Source organism: Nicotiana tabacum, chromosome 5, assembly GCF_000715075.1.
Source record: "Nicotiana tabacum cultivar K326 chromosome 5, ASM71507v2, whole genome shotgun sequence".
Lineage (NCBI taxonomy): Eukaryota > Viridiplantae > Streptophyta > Magnoliopsida > Solanales > Solanaceae > Nicotiana > Nicotiana tabacum.
Window position 1 is genome coordinate 82,388,958 of NC_134084.1, and position 22,216 is coordinate 82,411,173.

General features: G+C 38.0%; 1 protein-coding gene across 1 annotated transcript; it reads right to left on the reverse strand.

The window, feature by feature from the left end:
• Positions 1–21,309: 21,309 nt before the first annotated feature.
• Positions 21,310–21,777, reverse strand: LOC142180833 (uncharacterized). The gene has a single exon (XM_075252924.1). The coding sequence runs from the start codon at positions 21,775–21,777 to the stop codon at positions 21,310–21,312; it is 468 nt and encodes a 155-aa protein (XP_075109025.1).
• Between the last annotated feature and the right edge of the window lie 439 nt (positions 21,778–22,216).

Sequence of the window (22,216 nt, forward strand, 5' to 3'; positions counted from 1 at the left end):
AGATTCGGGAGGATTAGCTGATTGCCTAGTAGTTGTGACCATAGTAGGGTCATAGAGGATGCTGACTTGAGGCTAAGTAAGTGAGATATCTCCTACGAGAAGGTTTGAGGTTGTGTGATCCATATGACGGTTATATGAAGAGTATTCCTTCTATCTAGTGGAATATATGTGCTACAATTAGAGTTCGAATCACTTGAGAAAGTTGGCATGACTGCCATGATGATGGGTATACACTCAACGGATGAATTGGAGTGTTTTATGAATAGTGATACATTGGCTTATAAAGAATTCAGCTGAATAACAGTGTGAGATCATGGCAGCTATAAAGGAAGAGTAATGTGGGTTATCGAATGAGGTGCTTGTAACGACACAACTGATTGTTTTGAGCATTTTCATTCTATTCAGTTGTTTGAAGTCTTGTGTAGCTCCATATGATGTATTATGACTTGTATGAGTCATCGGCTTTGGTTTTCACGTGATTGGGGATTGCTTTGGAAGAACGATTCTCAACTAGGAAGTTTTAAGTTGGAAGAATTGACCAAATTTGATGTTTGTGTATTTGACCCCGGATCGTAATTTTGATGACTTCATATGTTCGAATGGTGAACTTGGACTTCAGAGTATGCCTGGATTTGTATTTGGATGTTTCTACAAGGTTTCAACACTATTTGGAAAAAGTTAAAAATTTAAAGGTTTGGAATGTTCATAAGTTTGACCGAGAGCTGACTTTGATGATATCGAGTTCAAATTGTAGTTCTGGGAGTTGGAATAGTTCTGTTATGTCATTTGGATCTTGTGTGCTAAATTTGAGGTCATTCCGAGTTGATTTGATATGATTCGGCACAAGATTTAGAAGTTGAAAATTCAAAAGTTCATTAAGTTTGATTTGAGGTACAATTCATGATTTTGATATTGTTATGCGTGATTTGAGGCCTCGAGCAGGTCCACGTTATGTTTTAGAACTTGTCGGCATGTTCCGATGGGGTCTCGCAGGGCTCAAGTGAGCTTTGGCGTGGTTTCGAAACTTTTCGGATGGGTTTTGTGTTGCTAGTTTTCTGGTGCTTCAGGCCTTCTTCGCGATCGCGAAGGTGAGGACGTGATCGCGATGAGTAATTGGGCAACTGACTTGGTTATTAATCACATTCGCAGGCTGGAATACGCGTTCGCATATAAGGAATGTGGCAAGTGCAAGATTTGTAAACCACGTTCATGTAAGTAGATTCACGTTTGCATAGGTATAGAGCTAGGCTGGGAAGATATTCATGGTTTCTTTTTCACGCTTGCATTCTGCCGTCCGCATTCGCATAAATCTGTGCAAATGTGTTTCACGATTGCGAGCCTAGGGCCGCATTCGCATAGGGTTTCTTTGAGGCTGAGCAATTTTGTGCTTTGTGATCTCGAAGTTGCTATCGCAATCACGTAGAGTACCATTGAGCAATGCATATAAGTACTCTATTTCGGACCGTGAGTTATTTTATCATATTTTGAGCTATGGAGCTCGGATTTGGGCAATTTTAGATAGGATTTTCACTACATGGATTGGGTTAGTATTTTCTACTCAATTTTGATTATATTTCATGATTGTATCTACGATTTTGGTATTTGATTGATGAATCTGGAAGAGTAATTGGGGGAGGGTTGTCTAAACTTTCCTAAAATGAATATTTGAGTTTTAAACATCGATTCGGAGTCGGATTTGAGTGAAATTAGTATGGTTAGACTCGTAAATAAATGGATTATCGGAATTTGTAAGTTTTGTCGGGTTCCAAGGTGTGGGTCTGGGTTTGACATTTTAGTCGACTTTGAGTATTGATTAAATATTCGACCTTTATCGATTGGGTTTGTCTCCTATGAGATAATTTGATGTTTTTGAGTTGCTTTTGGCTAGTTTTGAGCTAATTAGAGGTTGATACATGCGAGATGGAATTTCTAGAGTGTTGTTTGGCTTGCTCAGTATTTGTTTTGGCTTGTTTGAGGTAAGTATCCTATCTAAACTTGGTTGAGGCACTAGTTTCGTGAGTTATTGTGATAGCTACTTGCTATGGGTGCGCATATGTGTGGGGTGTGAGCCCATGTGCAAGCACTGGGGTATTTATCTATGCTCGGGGTAGAGCTTAGACTATGATATGCCTAGAGTTGACTGTTAAGCTTTAAGCTATAATGTTTCTCATATTTGTATAGTTGTTGTGAATTATTTGAGCCATGTTTGAGGTTATGAAGAGGCTAACTCCCTGAATAAACTTGGTAATTGCTATTTCTGTTATAAAATTACCGATTTGAGCTATGATACACTCTTTGCACATGCCTTCACTTTAGCATGTTATAGATGTTACGCCCCGCAATATTACATCAATATTACGTCCCACAGTATTATATTACAACGATGTTATGCTCTGCAGTAATATGTTGCGATGGTGTTACCCTCTGTAGCAATATATTACGATGGTGTTATGTCCTGCAGTAAAATATTACGATGATGTTATGCCTTGCAGTATTACATTACGGTGATGTCACGCTCTGTAGTATTAAGTTACGACAGTATTTCACCAAGCAGTATTACATTATAATGATGTTACACTTCGCAGTAATAAGTTATGACAATGTTGCACCCTGCAGTATTTTACGTTGAATTTATCGTAAGATAATTGACATCAGTCCAAGGAAAAGATTATTTGGGGATTATAAGGATTATGCTATTTCACAAGTGATTAGTAAATTCATGAAGGTGAAGGGGGAGCAAGTCAACGAAAATGAATTTTGTCCAAGTTTGGCATTTTGGGGTAAAATACGGCCCGAGCTAATATACCCGGTATTTATGGATTAGTGTCATACAATGTACTACATGACCATGCTAGTAAGGTGTATAAGGTATGTGAAAAGTGAATAATATTTTAAGTAAGTGGGAATAATTCTCAATTTTTCGGGGTAACGGGACATTACCCCATTAACTAATAAGTGGATAAGATTAAATCCCTTTTCCCCCAACAAAACGTGGCACAAGGACACTATATGAGAAAATGACTCATGTTGGTTTAAGAGTAGGTGGCTGCCAAGGATTTAAGGGAATTATTAAATCAAGCAAGACTTAGTACATGTCTTGTTTCCATGATTCATCGAGACAAAAGCAGAATATCTTGAGTCAAAATAGAAATCCTATCTCCATTTCCATTTTGGAAAGGAATAACATAGCCATTCTGCAAAAGCAAGAAAATTTTCCTTCTTCAAATACTGTAACGTCAAAGAACATAGGCAATCGTTCAAACACTTCAACGAGCAGAAGTTTAATTCCATCAAAATTATGTAGTTCTAACGGAGTACGGTGCAATCTTTTCCAAGAATATCATAGGAATTTTTCCCTACTCCAGGCATGTTAAGGTCATCCCTTCTTTCTTTTGGCATGGTCCATATGATACTGAAGAAACCAGCAAACACACAGTTTCCATAAATTACTCTATTCATAGAAATAGTAGGGGTGTCTATATTCTTGATTCCCCATGAAAAATATTATTATCTTCTGCTCGTGGGTCTCAGAATAATATGCAGTTGGAAAAATTTATCCGGAAGGAATATTGAGATTATTACGTATTTTTCATGCATTTCATACATGTGCATTGACCCATGACCAGATTGCGTTATATATGCGTATATATGTAAATATATGTATATGGGATATAGGAAAAGGTTACGGCATTATATACGCACCACCACCTGATTAGCTGGTATATGATGATGATGTTGCTCACAGTGGCTGAAATATGATTCAAACGGCATTATATACACGTATATATGTATGTATATATATGTATATGGGATATGGGAAAGGTTATGGCATTATATACGCACCACCACCTGATCAGCTGGTATACGATGATGATTTTGCCCATAGTGGCCGATATGATATGATGGGATGCCCTCAGAGACTGAAGATATTATGAAACATGTACCTATGCACGACATGACATTCATACGCATACGCATGACGCTAAAAGTAATTTATGATTTACAAAGTTATTCAGACTTACAGGTTGAGTCATGTACTCTATATGTCTTCCATGTCTCTTATGTATTTATTTATGTGCCTTACATACTCGGTACATTATTCGTACGGACGTTCCTTTTGCTTTGGGATGCTACGTTTCATGCCCACAAGTCCCAATAGACAAGTCGAGAGCCCTCCAAGTAGGCTATCAGCTCAGTGGAAGATGTCGGTGTGCTCTATTTGCTTCGGAGTTGCTTGTTTGTTAGTACGATTTAGACATGTATTGTTTGGTTTGGCGGGACTCTGTCCCGACCTTTATGACATTTATGTACTCTTAGAGGCTTGTAGACATATGTCGTGTATGTGAAAGATTGTACGGCCTTGCCGGCCTATGTTTTGAGTTTATAAATGATTATGTTGGCCTATTTGTCCCGTATGACACGTGTATATGATGATGTAATAAGAAAGGATATGTGACGTTGGTACTCGGTTGAGTAAGGCACCAGGTGCCCATCGCGGCCCATCGGTTTGGGTCGTGACAAAAGTGGTATCAGAGCAATTCTGTCCTAGGGAGTCTACAAGCCGTGTCTAGTAGAGTCTTGTTTATGGGTGTGTTGTGCACCACACTTATAAGCAGGAGGATACATGGCATTTAGGATTGTCACTCTTTCTTCTTACTCTAGATCGTGTGGTAGAGCTCACTTATAAGAATACAAGTTCCAAAATACTATTTTATTCGTAATAAGACGATACCTACATCCGGAAAGAAGGATTGGAAAGAGAGATAGTTGTGGAAGAGCTGAGTCAGAGGAATTGGAATTTTTGTATGATGCCTACGATAAGTAAATATGAGGTCTTTAGCATATCATGGGTGTACTGAAAGGTGTAAGCTTCCTAAGAAGAAGCCTTAAGGCAAGAATGCCTATCCACCTTTATGGTGAAAGACAATGAGAAATTAAAAAGATAAATACAAGTTTCAATAAGCAAAAGAAGCAAGATGAAGAAGGGTACGGGGCACCCAGTTAATGAAGGTTAACAACGTATATAATTGAGGCAGAGAAACATAAGCTTTTTGAATTATATTCAATAGTAACAGAGGTATATAAATTGGTCGCACCCCTTCCAGATATGTCCTATGAGGGTTAACAAAAGTAGTATAAGAAGATATGATGGATGAATTGATTACGACAGTTGACATTTCCGAAAGATATTGCAAATGTGCTAATAGATCTCTTTATGAGACACCTAGATGGTAAACTCTAAAAGAGTGTAGCCAGATATGAGTACTACAAAGACATGCACTATAAGCCTTGAAGGGATAAATATTACCTTAGTGTGGCTCGCGTCCCTAGTAAAGCGAGAACGTTAAGCAACTTGAAGAGCCACTAGATGGAGCAAAGGAAAGCTAAAAGCAAAAGAATGTCGTATTGAAGTTTTTACAAGAAAAGGGATATGCAGAAATATAAGTAAAGTAATGAGAAAACAGATAAGGAAGCATTATGAATAAGGTGTGATACATGGATAAAAATGGTAGAACATTACAGAACCTATAGTCAAATGAAGGAAGAGACGAAAGGTGATGGGCCTTAAGACAACGAAAGAGTATAGTCCATAAGGTTATATCCTCATTTTGAGAAATAAGTTCATGACTCCAACGCGACTACCAAAGGGGAGAGTTAATCCCTAGAGTAACAGAAATCAGTATGGATTGGTGAACAAGATAAACTAAACATGAATTAGGGATTGAGTGACTAGTGATAGTCGTCATCATAAGAACTTCAGATTTTGTTTCACTAATAATAGAATGGACGACAAAAGAAGATTCATGAGAAATTCAGAGAATGATCATCTAGGAAGACGCTTCCCTATAGCAAGCAATGTGAGCAAAGTTCAACTTAAGGGACTGTATGTGCCAGTTATACTAAATTTCACCCTTGTGAGTAAGGGATTTCGCTATCTTTGGTACGGAAGGATTATCGCAAGGCGAGTAAGAGTCATTGATTATGTGAAAGGATGCCAAAGATGAAAAGGTGAAACATCTATAAGCAGGTTGTCGTAGCTCCAACTCTTAGTACACCCCTAAAGGGGGGAATATAGAATGATGTGGCATTAAGTCAGAATTAAGTGGTTCTAGTGACTATGGAATGGTAAAGGAAGAATGCGATAAATGAAAGAGGAATGAGATGACACTTATCCAAATCTTATAGATATACTACGATTCAAGAATATTGTGCAAGCACGACGTCAAGGAGAGGGAATAAAGGTTCCTGCCTGAGCTGTTATTAATAAATAAGGAGCTAGTGCGAGACGTAAGTTAAGACAAAGGAAATAACCCAAGAAAGATTACGAGAAATATTGATATGAGAATGGGCCAACGAGTAGTTAGTAAGTGGCCAGGAAGATCCCAATTATGGCTAAAGAGGAGGTTACAGATGAGTCATCAGATCGTGTAAGATAAACATAGTAGAACCCAACATGGAGAATTCAGCCTCGAAGAATATCATTATAATACTTGAGATACATTCAAACAAGAGTTGGGGTAGTTAAAGGTACTGTATGAGTGTTACGGGGATAAAAGAAAGTGCCACTGGGAAGGCAGTCAAAATATCAGTTCAGAAACAACCATATAAGCACAAAGGCGTGGAGATAAGTAACTACGGATAAGTATAGGCAAGGAAGGACATTAGAAGGTCTGTCGAGTATACGATGTAATAAGTTCACATCTTTACAAGAGTTAGAGGGTCTTCCCTAAGTACTACGACGAAAGACTAGCTGAGGAAATAAGGAAGAAGGTTTCAACCTTAGTACAACGACTTAAAGAGGAAATGGTCGTGAGACAACAGTCTCAAAACAACATTGTATGCACTCCCTAAGAAAGTGACACCTACAGTGGCTAATGAACATGGAGTAAAATCAGAAGTGATATTCAGGATCATATGAGTTGTATGGAATTTCAACATATATGGGCACTAAGATAAGCTAAGTATGGATGTAACAATGGGAAAAAAGATTAGGAAAAGTAATAGCTTACGTTTAAAGAAAGCTAAAATGAAAAAAAAGGAATTACTCGATCAATGATCTAGAGTTGGTTGTGTTAAGAACTCACTTAAGGGTTTGGAGTTTTATATATGCAGCATATACAGCCGTAGAAGATTCTGGCGTTAAAAGAAAGAATTGAGCCCATATCATAAACGAAGGATTAAATTGTTAAATGATTGTATCATGCATATTCCTCAGTGCCCATTAAAGGCTAAACAGAATAAATAATACCATGAACCACATATCGGAAGATAGCTTAAGCCGACGTAAAGGCCGATCAGAAGAAGGAGGAAACTAAAGAGTTACATCACCCAAGTAAATCAGAAGTCTGATTATTGGACCTAGAAAAATTATAGAAGTTTTGTTTGAGAACATGACAGAATCACTCATAATATCAGATGTTCAAGAGAAATAACACAACAATCATAATCTATAATGGCTCTACAAGGAAGCCAGCTAGAAGAAGTATCAGCCTCATAAGAAGTCAGTACGAAGCTCCTATCGGATTGTGTATGTACTAGAGGTGCGAGTTCTATAATAGAGCTTCAAGTTATGGATGTGAATTACACCTAGGTGGAAGGGAGGTCAGGAAAGAGATAGAAGATAAGATGCGAAATTTAAGGTAAGGTAAAGGTGAACAACGTACGAGATACCTAAAGGCAGAAGATCGTGAATAGTCCATACTTCGGATAGAAGGCTATAAGCACGGGGATCCAATAACCGGGAATGATAGCGGCATTGTCAGCGGCATGTCTTCCAACCTATGATTTCTAAGTACTGAGAGATCTAGTTAAGAGAATAGAGAAAACTTGGAGACGATGTGATGTCTCGCTTAAAATTCTAGAATAACATAAGGAAATCTATGGTGCAAGCAAGTTGAAGGAAAGTTTATATATGAATATGTGTAGGTCGCAAGCTAAAGTATGGTAGAGCAATAAAATTTTAAGGAAACATGAGTAAGGATGAGGAAAGGCAAGTGAAAAGGTCATGAGAATGGATAAGTCCTCAGGATTAAATCCATGAAAATAAGAGAGATAATGGTTGCTCTAAGTTATTGAAAGTTCAGTATAGCTTGAATGAACTCAAAGGAATCTAAGATTAATAGCATTTAGAAAGAATGAAATGTTGACCTAGTAATAAAATGAGGGTATAATTGTGACAGATAAAGAATGACATTTGGGCCTTCGTTTGAATAATGATTTGTAAAAAAAGGAAAATAGAAGAAGAGAAGGAGAAAAGATTTCGCTGGCGGCACGAAATTAGGATACCCCCATAAGGTGAATCACATTGAGACACTATGAAATATGATTATGGAAATCACTTCAAATATTCCTCAATACAACGTAAGCCCTAGCAGTAATGTATTACGTAAGAAGTTTCAAGTTTTCAAGTAAAGGATTATAGATCAACACTGATGCGAATCAACAATGGTCAGATACAAGTTACAAAGAATGACATGAGATTAGGCCATGATTATTAAGAGGAACGTTAATGAAGGGGCATTGAAGGACTGAGGTTTATACCTAAAGGGTAGGCAACAAAAGTAACTGGGAGATTGGTAAGCATACCTCAGTAAAGATAGATTGAAGTAAAAAAAATTATGGTATAGTATAACCCATGGAAATGCAGTAAAATCATATGAATGGATAACCAGACCTATGATTTAAGATATGGCCATATTCGCAAGTTCTACAAAGTATCGAGCAAAGGACTTCAGTATACCTATAGGGGCCCAGAGAGGCATCCTATTAAGCCTTGTATATACAAGTAAGGCCTAGAGATTGACTAAAAGATAAAAGTAAAAAGGAAAGATGAATCACATAAGTGCACCTACAAAGCCAGGGTCATACAGACTACATGACAAGAGGTAACAGAAGTTGCAAGATTAGGAAGATTTCGACCACAGGTCATGATATGAGCAAAAAGACTAAAAGGGGGAATAACTGGACTTTGGATTTATTCACAGAGCAATTTCTTAAATGGAAAGAAGAGTATTAAGCTATTTACAAGAGCTATAAGTTACGAAAATGATAAGAGCATCAGTCAACATTCGAGGACAAATGTTACAAAGGGGGGAATGTTGTTACGCCCTACAATATTACGTCAATATTACGTCCCGCAGTATTATATTATGATGATGTTATGCTCTATAGTAATATGTTACGATGGTGTTACCCTCTACAGTAATATATTGTGATGGTGTTACGTCCTGCAGTAAAATATTACGATGATGTTATGCCTTGCAGTATTATATTACGGTGATGACACGCTTTGCAGTATTAAGTTACGACAGTATTTCACCAAGCAGTATTACATTACAATGATGTTACACTTCGCAGTAATAAGTTACGACAATGTTGCACCCTGCAGTATTTTACTTTGAATTTATCGTAAGGTAATTGACATCAGTCCAAGGAAAATATTATTTGAGGATGATAAGGATTATGTTGTTTCACAAGTGATTAGTAAATTCATGAAGGTGAAGGGGGAGCAAGTCAAAGAAAATGAATTTTGTCCAAGTTTGGCATTTTGGGGTAAAATACGGCCCGAGCTAATATACCCGGTATTTATGGACTAATGTCATACAAGGTACTACATGACCATGCTAGTAAGGTGTATAAGGTATGTGAAAAGTGAGTAATATTTTAAGTAAGTGGGAATAATTCTCAATTTTTCTGGTAATTGATTAATTATCGGGTAACGGGACATTACCCGATTAACTAATAAGTGGATAAGATTAAATCCATTTTCTCCCAACAAAATGTTGCACAAGGCCACTATATGAGAAAATGACTCATGTTGATTTAAGAGTAGGTGGCTACCAAGGATTTAAGGGAATTATTAAATCAAGCAAGACTTAGTACATGTCTTGTTTCCATGATTCATTGAGACAAAAGCAAAATATCTTGAGTCAAAATAAAAATCATCTCCATTTCCATTTTGGAAAGGAGTAACGTAGCCATTCTGCAAAAGCAAGAAAATTTTCCTTCTTCAAATACTGTAACGTCAAAGAACATAGGCAATCGTTGAAACACTTTAACGAGCAGAAGTTTAATTCCGTCAAAATTTTGTGGTTCTAACAGAGTACGGTGCAATCTTTTCCAAGAATATCATACAAATTTTTCCCTACTCCAGGTATGTTAAGGTCATCCCTTCTTTTTTTTGGCATGGTCCATATGATACTGAAGAAACCAGCAAACACACAGTTTTCATAAATTACTCTATTTATAGAAATAGTAGGGGTGTCTATATTCTTGATTCCCCATGAAAAATATTAATATCTTCTGCTCATGGGTCTCAGAATAATACGCAGTTGAAAAAATTTATCCGGAAGGAATATTGAGATTTTTACGTATTTTTCATGCATTTCATACATGTGCATTGACCCATGACCAGATGGCATTATATACGCGTATATATGTAAATATATGTATATGGGATCAGGAAAAGATTACGATATTATATACGCACCACCACCTGATTAGCTGGTATATGATGATGATGATGCCCACAGTGGCTAAAATATGATTCAAACGGCGTTATATACAGCGTTATATACGCGTATATATGTATGTATATATATGTATATGGGATATGGGAAAGGTTATGGCGTTATATACACACCACCACCTGATCAGCTGGTATACGATGATGATTTTGCCCATAGTGGCCGGTATGATATAATGGAATGCTCTAAGAGGCTAATGATGTTATGAAACATATACATATGCACGACATGACATTCATACGTATATGCATGACACTAAAAGTAATTTATGATTTACAAAGTTATTCAGACTTACAGGTTGAGTCATGTACTCTCTATGTCTTCCATGTCTCTTATGTATTTATTTATGTGCCTTACATACTCGGTACATTATTCATACTGACGTTCCTTTTCCCTGGGGACCCTGCGTTTCATGCCCACAGGTCCCGATAGACAGGTCGAGAGCCCTCCAAGTAGGCTATCAGCTCAGCGGAAGATGTTGGTGCGCTCCATTTGCTTCAGAGTTGCTTGTTTGGTTAGTATAATTTAGTCGTGTATTGTTTGGTATGGCGGGACTCTGTTCCAATCTTATATGAAAATTATGCATCCTTAGAGGCTTGTAGACAGATGTCATGTACATAAAAGATTGTATGGCCTTGTCGGCCTATGTTCAATTTACGAGTGGTTATTTTGGCCTATTAGGCTTATATGACACGTGTATCTGATGATGTAATAAGAAAGATACGTTACGTTGGTACTCGGTTGAGTAAGGTACCGGGTGACCGTCGCAGCCCATCGGTTTGGGTCGTGACAATACCGGTCCAGGAGCATAAAATTTGATATTTATTCATCATATACATGTGTTCTTGTATTTTGGTTCTGTGTGATATTATTTGGACTGGATGCATGTGACCACGCCGGGCGGATTGTGTTGTTATGCTTGTGATCACGATGGGTAGATTGTGTTGTCATGCTTGTGACCACGCTGCACGGATTGTGTTGTTATGCCTATGACCACGCTGGGCAAATTGTGTTGTTATGCCTATGACCACGCTGGGCAAATTGTGTTGTTATGCCTGTGACTATGCCAGGCAGATGTGTTATCAGCACGTGAGTTATCCGTGCAACACATGAGTTGTCCATGCAGATCGATATTATTAGCACGTGAGTTGTCCGTGCAGATTGATATTATTAGCACGAAAGTTGTCTGTGCTGATCCAGATATTGATATTATAGCATGTGAGTTGTACGTGTGGTTGATATTATTAGCGCATGAGTTGTTTGTGTAGCGTGTGGGTATAGATGCATCCCCCTAGGGTCACCCTTTAATGTTTCTCTCTTGATTGTGTACACGCGAATTGTGAGAAACTAGTGGGTTTCAGGTTGATGTGAGCTCTAGGAGAGCTGGTTACTGTTATTTGGATCGGGTTGCACGCTGCAACGGACTTATATGTGGTTATTGCATTTCATTTTTACTTGCAAATTTCCTTGATTGTTTACCTGGTTTACTTGTATATCTTCCTTATATACTGGATTGTTGACTGAGCAGAACACTTTAAAATAAAGAATTGTGAGCACCAAGGTGGTTTTTCTTGAGATTTCCTGGTTCGATCATATAGTTCTTGCTTCTATTACCTCACCGAAATTAGTTACAATACTTATTGAGTACATAGGGTCGGTTGTACTCATACTACACTTCTGCACCTTGCATGCAGATGTTGGAGTTGATGTTGTTGTGTATGGCGGGAGCTGGCATTGAAGATGTACCCACGTTCCAGTTAGGGCTATCACTTGTCCTTGGTAGCTTTACATTTGAATTTTGTTCATGTACATTCCAAATAGTTGCTGTAATTTCAATTTTGTAAATCTAAGTCTTACTGGCTTATGACTTGTATTACCAGTCCTTGGGTTGTTGTATAAAAGTTTAGTTATTTCATCATTTATTTTTCATTAATCTCATTTGGATTGTGTTATTGTTAAAAGGCTTACCTAGCAGGTTGCGTTAGGTGCTATCACGACTAGTTGGTTTTGGGTCGTAACAGTGTTCTATTGCTTCGAGCTAAGTGGGGGAGATTACTATCGACGATCAGATTGCATGGTCATGTATTATATTAGTTTTGGACTAAGGCATATTGTGGGTTAATTATGACTTGAAGAGGTTGACTTCGAGGGTGACTCGAGCAAGGAAATTGCTAGATGCATGATGTACTATATTTAATGGATGTTAGGAAATCTTGGAATGATTCAGGTTTGATATTCGTTGTGGATATAGTGTGCAAGGAAAAGGAATCGCATGGTTGCTTTTTTTTTGGATATTCAGGTGCTGGTAGAGCACAAGTCGTTTGGCGCATATTTGTTGTGCATTGTAAATTAGAGCAAGGTGAATTACTCTCGAGAAGATTCTAATGGTTCAAGATTAAAGGATTTTTAGATTTGTGTATGGCTAGGATCTGAGATTAGCATTGGATGGTGCCGAGACTTGCCGTATTTGTATATCATTATTGGTTCCATGTTGCAGTAGGGAGATGAAAGGAACAACTTCATATTTATAGCAGATCTCTTCAGAGAGGGTATCTCAGTTTGTGGTACTATTGTGTACATATGAGAGAATATGGTAACTTACGAGTCTTAGGACGACGTGGTTTCATATTATGGTCACTTGGGGTGAGCTTCGATTGAGGATCATAGTGTATTGGAAAAGAGAAGTGTTATCTTAAGGGCAAAGGAAAAAAGTTGGGTCAGCTTAGTAGTGGTTTGTATTAGCATAACACCAGAATGATCGATTCCTTTGGTATGATTGAGATTTACAGGTGTATTATTGCAATATATTTGGGTTTGGCAGTCAGTGTGACCTGGTTGATTTAGAGAGATTTGGTTTTGATGGCTTAATTATGTCCGAAGGGGTTTCGAAGAGTTCGTGATGGTTTCGACCACATCTTAAAACTGCTATTTTCTAATGTCAGGTTTGTTACGTGTCATGACGTTCTCCTGGATTGAATTAAGTGAAAGGTTCCTGGTTGATGGAGTGTCTTTCCTAACTGTGATTCAGAGTTAATTACAGGATTTTCGCATTTTCACATGTTAGTATATAGGTGTAGTGCATTTGGTGTGATTGAGACTGCATAAACAAGGTTGATGTTTAGTTTTGAAAGGAAGGTCCTGAGTTCTAGATAGCATGAGAGATTTCATATGTTTAAGAGAATGCTGACATTATCAGGTATCGCCTGAGAAGGGTGTGTGTTTTAGAAAATGCATTGTGTTTTGACTTGTGGGTGCTTGATTGGTACTCTAGAGATTGCACAGTTGGTAACCGTTGATGTTCAAGTTTTGCTACCCGATGAGGAAGATTTATGGGAGTGGTTCTCATAAAGTGATCGTGTATGCATGATGTAGTAGTCATGGTTAATGTATGAGTTAGGAATATGATATGGAGATTCTCGTATTCTTGAGGTTTAGAGACTGGGTGTTCTCAGAGGCGGACTATTTCTTGGTTGCAGGCTGTGAAGATGTGTTAAGGGTTAGACAGCTGATTGTATTTTTTATGGATAGGTCACGGTGGATTTTCAGAATATTTACCTATTCTAGGATGATTGGAATTGATTTGGGGGCTCATTGATAGACCAAATTAGAATGTGTATTCTATATTGGATCGAATTTATCTACTCGGTACAACAGTTGCTAGGGTGTGTCATCGGCTAGAATGATCATGTTCATGACCGGATATGTTCCATGTGTTACTCTCTTATGGTACGATGGTTTGTGAGACTACTTGACCATTCATACGCATGATGTGGTTCCTTTTAGGACTTTTGGTGATGTTTAAGCGAGATGGCTCTTTAGATGTTGAGTTTCTTATTGCACTTTAGTTGCATTTTTCCTGTATGTGGTATGCTGTGCTATTTGTCTTCCCATAGTTATAGCCATGTATTTCACGTGCTTCTTATTGGTATACACATGTTTGTTGAGTAGCATTTGGGATGGATAGTTATTCCATATGGATTAATATGTTAGATTAGGTTACATGACGTAGTGGAGTTATGTTGGGATATGATTATTTGTGCTCATTTCATGTGTTTTGCTTCTCCCTTGTGGGATGGGTTCGTAGCATTGTGCTTTTGTTTGTACCTGTTGAACTTGTTGGATGGTTCTCTGATTTGGTTCTCTTTCCATTGTTGGTCATATTCGAGTTGTTGCTTGTTAGGTGTATGGATTACGTCGTATGTGGCTCTGGGTGGCATTTGGTTTGGCCTGTTAGACGAGCAGCTTGTACCAGATGAGATGAGGCTATTAGACCAAGAATTGGTGCAATTGGATTGGATAAGGTATGTCTGAAGACGAATGTCATTAGTCAGCTCAGAATTTGGCAGTGGTTCTTGTCTAGTGAGAGATCTCCACGACTTATTGATATAATGGGTGGTTATGATTTTTTACATATTTCTTTCATCATTAATAGTGTCACAAAGGTTTGGACCAAGGTTTTATTTGATATGAGGTATGTTGTCAGCACCAAATTTAGTAATAAGCAGCTATTGCGTTCTGAAGATATTACTAAGGGCACATGAGTTATGTGATGCATTATGCGGTTATATCTTGAGAATAAATTTATGGATTGATGCAGCTTGTTGAGACTGACATAGTATATATATGCGAAAGTTAGATCTTACAAGGAATTTTAGATGTGGAATTTGATTCTAAGGCTTATGAATTAAGATTGAAGAAAGAATCTTCAATCAGGATTGTGCCAATAGACTTTGTAAAGATTGTAGGGACATGGATCTCCCATGGGTATATGTATAATGAGTTATACGGTGATTGGATGACTTGGAATGACTTGTGGCACGTTCGAGGATGAACATATATTGAAGTGGGAGAGAATGTAATGACCTGATCGGTCGTTTTAAGTTTTAGCATCTTGTGCTATGGTTTGAGACTTTGAGTGGCTTCATACGGTGTATTATAACTTGCATGCATGGTTGGTTTTGATTTCGAGTGGCTCAGGATTGATTTGATAGAGTGATTCTCAATTTGGAAACTTTTAGTTGGAAGAGATGACCAAAGTTTGATATTTGAGTAAATGACATGGGAATCGAGATTTGATAATTTAATAGGTTCGTATGGTGATTTGGACTTGGGAATATATTCGGATTTGAATTTGGATGTTCATAAAAGATTTTAGCTCTATTTCTCAAAAGCTGGAAATTTTAAGAATTGGAGAGTTCATAAGTTTGACCAGAGTTGACTTTGGTTCTATCGGACTCCTATTATTGTTTTGAGACCTTTTATGTTCGTTTAGCTTAATGGAACTTGTGTGCAAAGCTTGATCGTAATCCAGGATGTTTTAAGTATTGTTCGAATGCGTTCGGCGAAGTTTGAAAGTTAAGAGGATGATTTTGATCTTTGGATTTTGGTTTTGATGTTATTTATAACATTTCGAGCTTTTGGATAAGTTTGGATAAATATTGGTATGATAGGACTGGATCTCGGAGGCCTCGTGTGTGATTCGAGGTGATTTTGGACCATATTAGTGATGTTTAAGTTGATGGTTTTCAGCAGGTATCAGTGTACTACGCATTCATAGTCAGAGCATGCATTTGCGAAGAGAATTTTTGGTGTTGGGTCTATTGCTCTTCGTGTTCGCAGGGGATATGTCGCATTCACGTAGTGTTACTTCCATAGGTGCCACGTTCCCGAGGGTCTGGAGGGTTCGCATGGAGTTAAAGCTGGCATGGGAGTTTGCCTTCGCGTTCGTGAAGGTATGGCTCACATTCACGAAGGAGGGTACTATTGGCTATTGTAATCGCGAGGGTTAGGCCGCGATCCCATTAGGGTATTTTGGTCAGTGGCTTGGTTTGTGCTTCGCGAATGCGGGGCAGTGGTTGTGTTCGCTAAAGGGTATTGCTGGGCAGTATATTAAAGATTTTATTTTGGGATTTTGAGCTCATTTCTCGTATTTTGAACCCTTGACTTGGGCAATTTCTCATTAAGATTTTCATACAAGACTTTGGGATAAGTGATTTCTACTCATTTTTTGTATTATTTCAAGAATCTACATGAATTATTAACACCCAAAGCGCAAAATTTTAAGATGGAATTTGGGATTTTGACTATACTGTAAGAAAGTGTATTTTTAGAATTCGAGTACCGGTTTGGACACGGTTTGATATCTAATCATATATTTGGACTTGGTAGGTTATGGTCATCGAATTTTGGTATTGGTTCCGGATCTCGAGCATGCAATCCTGGGTTGACTTTTGGAAATTCATCAAAGATCGAGGCTTTATGGATTGGGATTGTTTCCTATGGTATTGGTGGACTTTCTTGGTTGATGTTTGGCTAGATTTGAGCCGGTTAGAGGTAATTTATCAAGGGAATGTGATTTTGGAGCTTCGGACTAACCCGGATGAGGTAAGTATCTTGTCTAGTCTTGTTGAGAGAATAACCCTTAGGAAATGACTTTATTTGTTTAATTGAAATATGTGAGAGCCGACATAAAGGTGACGAGCGTATATACGGGTGCTATGTGTGATTCGTGATAGGAGTCAGCTTTAGGTGATACTATGCCTTAATTTGGATATTGTGCATCATGCTACCATGCTTTATATGTTTGTATAACTACTTGAACTCTGTGAGTCATGCTATAGATCATATGTAGGAGTTGATTACCTATTGGAACATGATATCCGTTGTTCTATAGCGTACCCGCCTAACTTGAGTTGTGATTATACACTTCGCACAAGGATACACTGTAGCATGCTATTTATCTGTTCATGAGTACGTGATTTGATATTCGTTGATTGTATACATATACTCTTGTATATGCTTTTTGTGTGATGGACTGAATTGACAACACGTGAGTTGTCTGTGCAGTATTTTGATTATGTCACGTGAGTTGCCCGTGCAGATATTCTGATTATGGCACATGATTTTTCCGTGCGGTTGTTATTATTAGCACGCGAGTTGTCAGTGCAACATATGAGTTGTCCGCATAGCGTGTGGATAAGTATCCATCTCCCTAAGGTCATCCTCTCATGTTTCTCCTTGATGACGTACACACAGATTATGGAAACTAGCCAATGGTTGGATTTTGTGTATCTTCTCAATATGCAAACTCTTTGGATATATACTTAATTTTTACCGCATATCTTCTCTATATGCTAGCTCATGATTGTATACATGCCTTTTATGCATATATTGTCTACATGTTCTCTTGTTTGGTGAGATGATTCACGTTACATATCTTGTCTACATGTGGATCCTTATCACACGAGTTGTTTAATCATGCATATCTTCTCTATATGCAACTGTTGAAGGATTATTTGATATTTCATGCATGTCTTTTCTATATGCAACTGTGAAAGGATTATTTGATATTTCATGCATATCTTCTCTATATGAACTGTGGAAGGATTATTTGATATTTTATGCATATTATATATGCAAGCTTGATGATTTAATGATATTAGATGCATATCTTCTCCATATGTGGAGTTGTTAAACTAGAACAGTACTTGTGCATGTCCTCTTTATATGCAAATGTTGATATGTTATCTAATATTAAATGCATATCTTCTTTATATCCTGAACTGTTAAGATGTTTGCAAACATTTTCTCTATGTGAACTGTTTGGTTGCACCTTTATATCTTTCTTAAATTTGATATTGTTGCTTGGTACGCATTATGTTATTGAGTTGTACATGTTATGTAGAGAGAGTATCCTTGACTTGAGACCTCGTCACTACTTCCTAAGATTAGGTTTGTTACTTATTGAGTATACGGGGTCGGTTATACTCATACTATACTTCTGCATCTTGCGTGCAGATCTTGAAGCTGAGCTGTTGTGGATGACAAAAGTTGGCATTGAAGATATACATATTTTTGGATATAGCTACCACTTGTTATGGTAGCTTAGGATTCTAAACATGTGTTATATTTATTTTCATACCAGCTTTGTAAATCTAAATCTTAGTGGCTCAGGACTTGTACTACCAATTCTTTGGAAAATTGTATGGAATTCAGCTATTTTATTCCTTGTTATTAATAATCTTTCACTTGAGTTACATTATTCTATATTTGGATTACCTAGCACGTTGGAGTTAGGTGTCATCACGGCTAGGTGAATTTTGGGTCATGACGATGATGAATAGAAGTGTGTTCCTAACTGGTCCAAGTATCCTGCATGTGTGAAAAGGCAAATATGTGATGGTGTATTTTTCACTTGTGTGATTCCTCGTCTCAGCATCGGCTAATGTGCAAATCTCCTATATACGCCACTAGGACCAATACCAAGATCTTCACAAGAAGTGCAGAAGGATAGTATGAGTATAACCGACCCGATGTACTATATAAGTAACGATCCTAACCTCGATGAAGTAATGATGAGGCTATGACAAGACACTCACTATAAAACAGTATGAATAATAAATCGATAACAACAGAAATATAGAGAAAACGGATAAACTCACAACAACGGGACCAGAAGGTCAACTAACAAAGTGTCGCAGAATAAAATCATCTCATACCCTCGTATCACAGTACAGAGAAATAGAACACCATATCTACACATAGTAACAACACGTCATTTCCCGTCGTGACGCGCAACCTCGATCCTAATACCAAAACAACAATTATTGCGGCGAGCAATCTGATCCCAATATCATTTCAATATCTGTTGCAGGAAGCAACCCGATCCCAATATCATATTAGTATTCGTTGCAGCATGCAACCCGATCTCAATACCATTTATTTCCATTCTGTTGTGGCGCGCAAACCGTTCCCAATATTGTTTTATTAATATTAGTAACTCAATATAATGAATTCTAAAATTACAACCAAAAAGGGAACTAAAGCATATAAATCACCAAGGAACTACGAGTACAAACAGAGGATAACCACTAACTCAAATTCATAAAATATCGTCACGTCGTAAGCCAACACGAACCTTGACAAGTCATTAACGCAAGAATAACCAAGGGCTCACACAATCGGGTATAACATAAATAAGCACAACAAGTAAGGTAAAGGCAATAATGGCAAGTAAAGGCATGAAATAGTAAAGACATTCATTTAATATAGGTCGGAGCATATAGCAGGTAAAGCAGGTAATAATCAAGGAATGAATAAATGGAAACTTGTAACAAATAAATGACAGGTGACAAGTAAAGGCATAAATATCCAAAAAAAACATGTAACACGATATAACAAGGAATAAATGATAAATAGCCACCCCACATGTTTTAACCCAAGATAGCGCATATACGCTAGTTACCTTGAATATATGTCGTCCCCATACATAATTCACGTAAAAAAAATAGACCAAACAAGTCCTAGTTCTCGCAAGTCAAAGTTAACCACGACACTTACCTCTTTCTAGAATCAAATCAATAATTAACCACCATTTTTCCTTTAGAACACGCATACAAACCAACCAAATCTAGCCAAATATCATTCAAACAATCTAAAATAAGCTTTAGAAACTACCCACGGAAGAAAAAAAAAGCTTAATCCTGATCATATTTGAAAAGATCAACAAAAAGTCAACTCGGACCCACATGGTCGAAATCTGATATTCAAACCAAATCCCGATTACCCATTCACCCCCGAGTCTGGATATGTAATTTATTTTGAAATTCGACCTCAACTCGAGGTCTAAATCTCAATTTTATAAAATTCCTAGATTCTACCCAAAACCCCTAATTTCTACCTTGAAATTCATAGATTTGATGTTAATCAACTGACCTCTCAATCAACTGAAATTGCCTCCTCAATCAACTGACCTCTCCATTTCACTTTCACAAAAAGGAAAACTCTTAGATCTCAACTTACGAACCTATCGGTTTAGAATAGCCATCAGCTCTTCCTCATAGATCAAACTCTCATTAAGTTGCACCGTGATAAAGTCCAAAACATGTGACCTATCCTCATGGTACTTCTAAAGCATGGATATATGGAATACTAGATGTATCCCTACTAGGCTAGGAGACAATGCAAGTCTATAAGCAACCTCCCAAACTCTGTCCAAGATCTCAAATGGGCCAACAAACCCTGGGGGCCTTCCCAAACCACATCACACCCTTCATAGGCGAGACTTGGAGAAGAACCTTCTCACCCGCCATGTAAGCCATACCGCAAACCTTCCAATCCGCATAACTCTTTTTCCTCAATTAAGCTGTACGAAGTCACTCCTGAATTACCTTAACCTTTTCCAAAGCATCACGGACCAAATCAGTGCCTAAATCTCTAGCCTCACCGGGCTCAAACCAACCAACCACCGAACGACATCGCCTCCTATACAAGGCCATGTATGGAGCCATCTGGATACTTGACTAATAGCTGTTGTTATAGGCGAACTCTACTAGAGGTAAAAACTAGTTTCACTAGCCCCTAAAATCCATAAAGCATGCTCGCAACATGTCCTCCAATATCTGAATAGTGCGCTCGTATTTTCTACTCATTTGAGGATAAAATATGGTACTCAACTTGACCCACGTGCCCAACTCACGATGCATGGCTCTCCAAAAATGCCATGTAAATTGTGTGCCCTAGTTAAAAATGATGGAAATGGGCACGCCATGCAGGCAAATAATCTCAAGGATGTAAATCTATGCCAACCGCTATGAAGAATAGGATGTCATCACTTGGATAAAGTGTGCGTACTTAGTCAGCCGGTCTACAATGACCTAAATTACGTGATATTTGCTCAAGGTCTATGGTATGCCTACCACAAAATCCATATTGACGCACTCCCACTTCCACTCTGGTATCTCCAATCTCTGAGTCAACCCACCTGATTTCTGATGCTCGTATTTCACCTATTGATAATCAAACACCGAGAGACATAAGCAACAATATCTTTCTTCATTCTCCGCCACCAATAGTATTGTTTCAAGTCATGGTACATCTTCGTGACACCTGGGTGAATGGAATAGCAAAAATTGTAAGCCACCTTAAGGATCAGCTCTCTCAATCCATCAATATTTAGAACACAAATACGGCCCTGAAGCCGCATAACACCATTATGTCTAATCACAACCTCCTTGTCACCACCCCACTGCATCGTGTCTTTCAATACCAACAAGTGAGGATAATCAAACTGGCGAGCCTTGATACCCTCAAACAGCGATAACTGTATCAAAACACAAGCAAAAACTTGGATAGGCTCCGAAACATCCAACCCCACGAACCGATTGTCCAAAACCTGAACATCTATGGCTAGTGGCCTCTCTATTGCCGGTAAATATGTCAAATTGCCTATGCTCTCAGCCTTCCTACTCATTGCATCGACCACAACATTGGCCTTTCCTGGATGGTATAATATGGTGATATCATAGTCTTTCAACAATTCTAACCATCTCTCCTACCGCAAATTAAGGTTCTTTTGCTTGAATAGGTATTGGAGGCTATGATGGTCGATATAGATCTTACATGGAATGTCGTAAAGATTGTGCCTCCAAATCTTTTGTGCGTGAAAAATGGCTACCAACTCCAAATCATGCACATGGTAATTCTTCTCATGACCCTTTAATTGTCGAGATGCATACGCGATCATCCTACAATCCTGCATCAGTACCGTGCCAAGCTCAACATGTGATGCATCACAATACACAGTGTAAGATTCTGAGCCCGTCAGTAACACCAACATTGGGTCTATAGTCAAGGCAGTCTTGAGCTTCTGAAAGCTCGCTTCACACTCGTTGGACCATATGAAAAGAGCA